This window comes from Pelmatolapia mariae, linkage group LG14, assembly GCF_036321145.2.
Source record: "Pelmatolapia mariae isolate MD_Pm_ZW linkage group LG14, Pm_UMD_F_2, whole genome shotgun sequence".
In the NCBI taxonomy this organism is placed as follows: domain Eukaryota; kingdom Metazoa; phylum Chordata; class Actinopteri; order Cichliformes; family Cichlidae; genus Pelmatolapia; species Pelmatolapia mariae.
Window position 1 is genome coordinate 39,835,950 of NC_086239.1, and position 9,240 is coordinate 39,845,189.

Sequence of the window (9,240 nt, forward strand, 5' to 3'; positions counted from 1 at the left end):
TTTTGTGACTTAACATAAGAAGCTTCGCAGGTCACAATCAGCCTCATTTGTGCTTCTCTATTCCTGTATGTGCCCCCCGTAGTTCAGCTGCTTTAGCGCTGATGTGCATTTCTGGAAGTCTGCCGAGGGGCAACACAGGTATGCTGCCTGTACTCTAAGGGATGACTCCTAATTACATCTACTCCATATTTTAAAAATGTCTGATAATAATACTGCTTTAAGCAATGTTTACTGGTATACGTTCCAAAGATGGAAATCAGCACCCCAGAGTAAAAAAACCAGACTCTACTCAACATTTCCTGGAAATTTCTCTGAAAGAAAAATACAATGAAAAAATTATTTGTCCATATTTTCTATTCCTTTAGGTCAATAATGATCACAATCAAAAAAAAAATTTATACACACCTTATAGTTTTTTAAATATTACCCTCTACCAAACGGTTGAGATGTCTCTCTATGGTACAACTACATAAAGTTCTACAGACATAACTAGTAGAAAAAAGTAAAGGTTATACTCATTTTGCAAAACAATAACTACCCAATTTTGTGTTTGACCCACTTTATTGTGGTAGTAAAACATCAAACATTGTTGGATTCCATTTCAACAGTGGGCGTTATAATAACAAACCATAAAATGTATAAAACACAAAAATATTGTAAATTTGATCAAAAACTTGATCTGCAATTACCGAAAATTCATAAACATACAAATTCACTTTTGACCTGTTGTTAACATAAACTTTTCACTGTAGTGTTGGAACAGCACTAACATTTTTTATTTTATTTTCCAGAAAATTCTGGTGGTATATACCATTGCCATTTTGCACTGAAAAATTTGAGAACGCACTGAAACAGTTCTGGCTCTTTGCTTTTGCCGTTCATGCAACTTCACCAATACCCCTTGATGATTAGATCTTCTGGTGGTACACTGCAAAGCATTCCTGACTGGCATTCAAGCACAAGAAAACATTGCATTTTTGGCATTTCCATCTTGAGACGCCCTTTGGACAGTAATTGCATCTAGCGATGGAAAGTTGAAAACACCCATGAATAGGAGGATTTCCAGAAAATCTTCAATTTCCTTAGGGCTAGTCTTGATTGTGTCCCCCAACTCTTGAGCAGAATACAGATTGGTATGATAGGCAATATGATCAATCATTTCATCAGTGAAGAGCATTTTGAAGTACTGGAATGGGAACTGTAGGGCGTCAGGGGTTTCGAAACTTGCATCTGGAACTTGAAATTCTTCAATGTCCTCATGCTTCCAGATTCTTCTTGTGTCTTTTTTTGGGACTAAAGAGGAAGATGAGTCTAATGTATCCTCTGCTTCATCCAAGGGAACTGTTTTTAGGATAGTTTTCCCTTTTTTGCTCATTTTACGCGAAAGTTTATTAGATCTACTTGTTGAAGGAGCATCTTCATCCAGGGAAACATCAAAGCAGCTTTCATCACTATCATCTGCAAAATTGGGTTGAAAATCTGGATCCTCTATTGGGTCATCATCACTCAGTTCACCATCGGAGTCCTGAGAATTTTCAGGTACAAGGGCCAGGTAGGTGCGTTGTGTTGCTCCATAAAAGGATTTGCAATCCATCTAATAAACATTAAAAAAAATAAAATTGTAGAAATATAGTTGGTTTGATTTCCATGTGTCATTTAAAACTGTACTTTAAAAAATAATCACAGAAAGTGAGTAAATCTTTAAACATTAGAACATTTTGTAACATACAGTATTTGTCACGGAAAAATTTAAACATGTCATATTTACATGTATAGATCATTAAATTATTTATATTCAATAGTAAATAGTCAATTTCATATGTTAAAACAACAGTTCTAAACATTAGCTAAGTTTTGCTACTCTTACCATCAATTGACAAATCAACCGTTTGGTTGAGCATGTTTTTAAAAAAATATTATGGATTTATTACAGCTATTTTCTGGTATCAAATGACATAATCATGTTCAGTAAAGACTCTGACATGTTTATACTGCAGAAAAATGTACTTACCTTTAAAATTTTTAGCCAAAACAGTCCATGTGTCCAGAGTGATTTTTTGCTTTCTGATTTCCTGGTTGGAGGGTGGCAGATGAGGCCTGCCATATCCTGACACAGTGCCATCTAGTGTTTTTTTTTAGGATAACATAACTCAACCAAGTGGTAGAGATGGCTCAATAAGGTTGAGTTAAGCTAAGTACTCCAATTCATTATATATAGTCTCTCAAAATATGCTAAACCAAATGGTTGAGTAGGCAGTCAAAGGGATAAAGTCACACCAGACAGCAGGATCCGTGAACGATCCCTGCAGGAGGGGTTTGGGAATATTCGTGTATGTTCAGTTCGGCGTCCACCTTCCTGCTTCCAGGTGAAATGTATGGAGTTAAATCAGGGCCATAATGTTTGTTTAGTTTAAAAAAAATTTGAAATCGAAAATATGTAAACTGAAAGCAAAAGTCACATTTTTAGAGTTTACTTTGAAAAAGAAAGAGTTGGATTTAAAATTTTCAGATTCAGATCTTTTAAATTAATGTACAAAAAAAAATTCTTCAGGTTCGGATTTTTCTCTCAGCTTCAATTTTTTTCTTTTCACTTTCAAAAAAAAATTCTTCAGGTTCGGATTTTTCTCTCAGCTTCAATTTTTTTTTTCACTTTCAGATCTCTATTTTTCAGTTACAGACTTTTGGCCCTGTTTTGGCGTGGTGGGCGTGGCTACACAGAGAGGGGCGGGGAATCATGAGTGACAGCAGACCGCTGCAGGCTCAAGATGGTCCATTTTTCATGTTGCCTTCAGGAAACCTGGGAATGAACATAATTTATCAAACACCTCCTGCACTGTATTATTTGATAATGTTTAGAAAACATGTCATGCATAACTGCTAAAACTCAGTTACTAAAGCTCTTTCAAGCAGTAATGTGTACAAATTACGCCGTAACTGATCAATTATGAGACGTTTTCCCAGCCACTACGTGAGAAGTGGTCATTTCCCATGCTCTCAAAGTAGCGCGCATTGTATCGGGTGGGGGCTGCTGTTAACTTGTCCCTCAGTGAACGATGGCGTCGTCTTCCAACAACACTGCTGGCGTGAACAATCAGGTGAGTGTTCAAGTTTGGAACAGTTACACTGCAGTCTGTGAATACTACGAATTTAAGAAGTGGCTATTGTTACTGTTAATTTTTTTTTTCTGTTTTTTTATTTTATAACGTTTTTTGCTGAAATGCTAGCTCAACAGAAACGCCTCGCTATCATTTCGGCTGAAACTTACTTCGAAAGGTAAAGTAATATTAACAATTTGATCCTTCCCCAAAAATATGGAAAACATTTTAAAAGACTCCATAACTAATCGGGCTTAGGATGCAGTCTTCTTTCTCAAACCATGGTATCGGGGGAGTTTTAACGAGTACTTTAGAAAATCTGGTATCGAGGCCGATACCGGTATCGGTGCATCCCTATGTTTAACATATTTCATAATTTCTGTTATGTTTTACCTATTATTTTTTTTATATATGTGTTTTTTAGAATGTGAACTACAATTCTACAGTGGAAGCCGCTGCACAGAATCTTATTACTGTGCTCACTCAGAATCTTTCTCAGGGACAGCACCAGGCAGCACAGGGAGTAAGGCAGGAACAGGGACCTCCCTCTGTAGATCAAGAGATGGCAAGGTTTTAAATTAAATATGAAAAAAAATTATTTAAAAAGTTTTTAACCTTTTTGGTGTGTTATAACTGTGCTGTCATTTTCATGTATTTTTCTAATTCCGTTCAGATCTTTCCCTGGTTTCTTTGGAAAAAAAAGTTTTCTTGGAAAACGAAAGATGCATAATCCAAGGATCCCTGTGACACCACCTTTTAAAGCATGGAAGCCTTTCAGTTTCTATGTATACTTGCTGAACTGTAATGCAGTAACAACACCTACCTCCTCTGAGGAATTTCAGCTTGCACAGGCAGGACTGGGTAAAAGACATCTCACAATGTCCAGGGACATGAACCATGAAGAGGTTAAAGGAATAAATATATAGATTTTCAGACTTATATGTCTCTGTAAAGATCATCAAGTCTGCAGGCATCACAATATTGATCTTGTTCTGCAGTTATTTGGACTTCTTCAAAGTGAATATCCTAAAATGCAGGGTCTGACTGGAGGATGGTTGCTCTACAAGGCTACAGGTAGGGGTAACAAATGTTTATTACATGATAGTCACATAATTTGCACCTATGTGAACTAGATCTGGGCTCTACTTTTTTCAGGTGGTCAGGGTAAAAGGAAACTGACACTGGTCCCTCCTGATTCTGAAGGTTACACAGGGACCCTAATACGCAGTATGACAGGAAATGGGAAAAACTTGCTGTATATAGTACCTTTACAGCAAGAATTTGACCTTACTCCGTTACCTCCTGATGCAGTTGAATTTAAAAATATGCCCAAAGCACAATGCCAAACATGCAAAGTAAGTCTGCCATTGCATATTTTGGCTCTTCATGTGCAGGAGTGCACAGAGTCTGGGTCTTCAGCTGAAGACACAGAGGTACATACATCTTAGAACAATATATGCATTTATTTTAATGAAATTGCATTGCATTGAAATGTCAATAAAAAAATTGACCCACTTGTTTTTTATCTTAATCAGCAATGTTATATGTCTATTAATTATGATAGGCATGTCAAACCGAGGTCCAAATAGTGTCCGTGCAGCCTTCTGAAGAGCACACCGACACAGAGGAATTGGATGAAGAAGTAATATCTTAATAGAAATGAGTATAGACCATTAACATAACTACAATGGAACTCTATTCAATATTTTAACTCTCATTTCTGTTTTAGAAACTTCAGTGTCCTATCTGTAACTTGAAATTTGCACCTTATTTCCTTGAAATCCATGCAAGCACATGCGGAGAAAGGTAGTTCAAAAAGCATGGCTTTTAAAATATCATATAGGATATAACATCTTGAGAATTTCCCATTTAAACAACAACTTTTTCTTTATTTTTATTAGAAGCAAAAATGTAATAGACGTGGATGAAATTGAGGAGAACATAGTAGAAGAGGACCATATGAAAAGGTAAAAAACATCACACACACAGATGACTATTAATACTCTGAACTGAATAAAGAGTGTTTATTCTTTCATTTATTGATTTTTTTAGTGTCGACAATGTGTTGGATGCGATTTGTCAAAGAGTTGATGTGGAGAAGCAGTTCAGCATCCTTATTTCAAGAACAAACATTCTGGAGAGAGGCCTTCTGCAGTGGCAACGTCAAAAAAAAATTCACCCACTGCCATGTTGAAGGTGTCCTTCTTTGGGGAAGCAGGAATCGACACTGGTGCCCTTCGAAAAGAATTTCTCACAGGTGAACTTAAAGAGATCAATTACTTTTCCATTCGTATTATTTATGTTGAAGAAATGACTAATCCCTAAATTTTATACTTCTGTAATATACATTTTATCTTCTAAGTGAACTCTGCTCCAGTTGTGTTGTAAATATGACTATATTTCTCCTTTACTAAACTATACATCAATCATGTTTATAATTTGGGATGGACTGATATGAAAGTTCTTGGCCAAAACCAAAAATGAGAAAACCAAGGTCGAAAACCAAAACACCGGTAACACAAGGAAAATAGTCTTTTTTTTTAACCATAGCATGGCTGTGATGTGACTATGTTGTGTTATGAGCTTACTGGTTTAAAGGTGTCAATATTATTGTCTCAAGTACACCTTTCTGTATACTATGATTTATTTTTTGAATCATCCATCCATCCATCCATTTTCTTGGCCGCTTATCCCTTGTGGGGTCGCGGGGAGTGCTGGTGCCTATCTCCAGCGGTCACAGGGCGAGAGGCGGGGTACAACCTGGATGGGTCGCCAGTCCATCGCAGGGCATCTTTTTTGAATCAATATTTTTATTTTGAATGGAATTTTTACATATCTGGAACAGATGTATGATGTTGCTTCAGTACATCTGTCATGTTAAGCCTTCAAAATCAGTGAGACACATTATGATATATATATCAGTATTGCCTCAAATGAAAAAAATACTGTGATATGAAAGAAATCTTATTTCACCCAGCTCTAAATGAATGTTTTACATCGGATAATTCATAACTTTCTTCTCTCAATAGAAATGGTCGCCGGAATCGAGACTCGTTTCTTTGAAGGACCACCACACCAAAAAAGTCCACGCTATTCCCTTACTGACTTTGACAGTGGACTCTTCAGGCATGTTTATTTTAAAGAAAGGGAAAACTGTCATGTTTTATACTATAAGCAATACACTCATGCTGTTTGTATAAATAGGACTGTTGGTGAGATTCTGGCCGTCAGTTTGGCACAAGGAGGTCCTGCCCCTACATTTTTCAGCCAGTGGGCTTACAGTTACCTCTGCAATGGGCAGATCAACCCAACACAGCTGGATAAAAATACAGTGGCAGATTCACAGTTGCGGTTACTGATTGACCAGGTGCTGTATAACTAGTAAAAATATTGCCTTAGTACACATTGCAGCTATATAATTTCATCTGTTAAATTACTTTTAGGTGGAATCTTCAACTGAGCAGTCACTTCAGGGCCTTACTGATGAGATTTTAAACTGTGGATTCACTGGAGCCATCTCGGTTCAAAACAAGGAACCGATTGTCCGGTATGCTGTGACATGTTTTCGTTTTTCTATATGAATGTGAGAAAAATAGCATCTGAAGATGTTGTTTAATCTCTTTTTGGTACCCACAGAGCCATTACACTCCATGCTGTGCTTAGATTGCAGCCAATGTTGGAACAACTCAAGGAGGGTTTGCAGCTGTATGGCCTCCACCTGCTGATTAAGCAATACCCAGAAATCTGCCAGCCTCTCTTCGTCCTTGGGGGAGATGTGAAAGTGAGTACAAACGTATTTTCAGTTTTACATGTATGTATTACATACATTTACACATTTTGTTACATTACAGACACAAATATGAATCTATTTTATTTCAACTCTAAATGAAACACCTACACAAAGTGGTGTACATTAGAGAAGTGGAACAAAAATCATACATGATGCCAAATATTTATTACAAATAAATAACTGAAAACTCTGGTGTTTGTAATTATTCAGCCCCCTTTGGTCTCAGTGTAGTCAGTTGCCCATAGACATTTCCTGATGATTGCTAAACATACAGTAAAGCCAGGGCAACAATAGAAAAACAAAACATTTCCATGTGTTAGAACGGCCCAGTCAATGTCCAGATGTAAATCCAATCCAGAATCTGTGGCAAGATCTGAAAACTGCTGTTCACAAACGCTGTCCATCTAATCTGACTGAGCTGGAGCTGTTTGGCAAAGAAGAATGAGCAAGAATGTCAGTCTGTAAATGTGCAAAGCTGGTAGAAAAATACCCTAAAAGACTGGGAGCTGTAATTGCAGCAAAAGGTGTTTCTAAAAAGTATTGACTGAGGGGGCTGAATAATTACACACACCACACTTTTCAGTTATTTATTTGTAAAAAAATGTTTGGAATCATGGATGAATTTTGTTACAATTCTCAATTGTTTACCACTTTTTATTGGTCTTTTATGTTGAATTCCAATAAAATATATTTATGTTTGTGGCTATAATGTGACAAACTGTGGAAAAGTTCTAGGGCCTGAATACTGCAGCCCTGAAGTAATCAAGCCGTTGGGTTGCTTTGCTTTCTAATATCATCATAGGTTAATGCCGAGTTTGTCATGGCGTCCATTCACCCTCAGCTGAGTGAGAAGGGAACCTCTAAGCATCAGGTTGAGCTGGACCTGGTTAACTTCATTCAGGACTTGCTTTATGAGTCAGAAGGTAAATGGTTATTTTTGTCTAGTTTATAGTTGTCACATTCCAAAATTATATTCTAAGGTTTTTGTGACAAAAGTTACACTTGTATCAAATTAAAATATTTAGATTTTTTTTTTGTCCAAGAGGCCAGGCTTCTTCAAAACGTCTTAAAATTCACTCTTATCCTAACAGAAGGTCAAGAACATGCAGCTGACGAAGATGGCCCAAGATCTATCACACCTGCCAGGTTTCTGCAATGGATCACCGGTCAAGGCCATGTTCCTCTCCTCCCCTCAGAAAAGAAGGACTTTGCTGTGGTGGTAAAATTTAATCACAATTGTGAAGCTGACTTTGGAAATCACAGCATCTGCTATCCTGTTGTGTCATCCTGTGCTAAGACCATTGTCCTGCCTGTGAAACATATGAAGTCCTATAGTCAATTCAGAATGGTTCTGCTGGAGGCTTTTCATCTTGGCCAGGAATTTAACAATGTGTAAAGCATAGCATTGTCTATCAATGTGTAACTCAAAATGCTGCTCCTTCCATTTAATGTTCAGGAAGCACATTTCAAAGTTGGAGATTGACAGCCAGAGTTCTTTAATGAGTGGCATAAAAATTTCCTGGCAGGTTCATTTTACATGTATATCAAATCAAATAAAAGTCTGAGCTATTCATGAACCTTCTCTGGGTTGAAAATTCAAAATAAAAATGTTGCCGCCTAGGAACGGTGAGTTAGTACAAAGTTAAGTACATCCAAATAAATGTCTCGGCCATGTGACTGAGAGGGCCTTGTTACATTGACAGTGTCTCTTAGTCTTGCCATGTCCTCCTCAGATAGAGGACATTCAACAGATGGAAGAATTACTCCAGGATTGCTCCCATCCAGCTCACCAATAGAGTTGACATCCAAGTACGCATCCTCGATTTCCTGTGATGATTTAAAAAAAAAAAAGATATTTCAAATGACAATTCAAAAACAGTGTTGGGAAATTCTAGACAAAAAGTCAGCTCCATAAATATTGGAACATGGGAATTCTACTTTTGGCTCTATATGCCACGCAATGGATTTTAAATGGAACTAACACGATTGGCTATAACTGCAGAGGTATTTGAACTGTTTTCATATGTGCCTTCCACTTAAGGGACCAAAAGTAATGGAACAATTGGCTTCTCTGATGTTCCATGGCCAGGGATGTGATTAAAGATAGAAACATGTTTATCAGGTATTGTAGCTTGGTACATTTATTTTATATTTTTAAGTACAAGAAAAAAAGCAGGCTACATAATTCCCAAGGTAGCAAGCTGCCATGAGATGTAGCAGTACTTGTAATCAACTATTCACCCAAATGCAAAGGGTAAAAAAAAAATCCTTTTAGCAACTTGAAGAATTAGTTTACCAAGCATTTATAGTCACCAAATACTGACAAACATAAACAGATTAGGAACATTTTGTTCT

At 37.0% G+C, this 9,240-nt stretch overlaps 2 protein-coding genes across 2 annotated transcripts; both read left to right on the forward strand.

Moving 5' to 3' along the window:
* The first annotated feature begins 3,247 nt into the window (after nt 1-3,247).
* On the forward strand, nt 3,248-5,144 carry LOC134641360 (uncharacterized). The gene is made up of 8 exons (XM_063493748.1): nt 3,248-3,273; nt 3,520-3,665; nt 3,769-4,000; nt 4,094-4,169; nt 4,251-4,528; nt 4,660-4,737; nt 4,825-4,901; nt 4,997-5,144. Exons 2-8 carry the CDS (start codon nt 3,658-3,660, stop codon nt 5,064-5,066), a joined length of 819 nt encoding a protein of 272 aa, XP_063349818.1. The 5' UTR covers nt 3,248-3,273; nt 3,520-3,657; the 3' UTR covers nt 5,067-5,144.
* Nucleotides 5,145-5,221: 77 nt separating this feature from the next.
* On the forward strand, nt 5,222-8,744 carry LOC134641359 (G2/M phase-specific E3 ubiquitin-protein ligase-like). Its single transcript, XM_063493747.1, has 7 exons — nt 5,222-5,352; nt 6,125-6,221; nt 6,300-6,462; nt 6,539-6,642; nt 6,732-6,876; nt 7,688-7,808; nt 7,977-8,744. The coding sequence occupies exons 1-7, from the start codon at nt 5,283-5,285 to the stop codon at nt 8,279-8,281; spliced, it is 1,005 nt and encodes a 334-aa protein (XP_063349817.1). The 5' UTR covers nt 5,222-5,282; the 3' UTR covers nt 8,282-8,744.
* Nucleotides 8,745-9,240: the final 496 nt, after the last annotated feature.

Coding starts and splice junctions, on each gene's coding strand:
- LOC134641360 (XM_063493748.1), top strand. Junction 4,738..4,824: donor CAGAGGAATTGGATGAAGAA/GTAATATCTTAA, acceptor TTTCTGTTTTAG/AAACTTCAGTGTCCTATCTG. Junction 4,902..4,996: donor GCAAGCACATGCGGAGAAAG/GTAGTTCAAAAA, acceptor TATTTTTATTAG/AAGCAAAAATGTAATAGACG.
- LOC134641359 (XM_063493747.1), top strand. CDS start 5,283: ATGTTGAAGGTGTCCTTCTTTGGGGAAGCAGGAATCGACACTGGTGCC. Junction 6,463..6,538: donor TGCGGTTACTGATTGACCAG/GTGCTGTATAAC, acceptor AATTACTTTTAG/GTGGAATCTTCAACTGAGCA. Junction 7,809..7,976: donor CTTGCTTTATGAGTCAGAAG/GTAAATGGTTAT, acceptor TTATCCTAACAG/AAGGTCAAGAACATGCAGCT.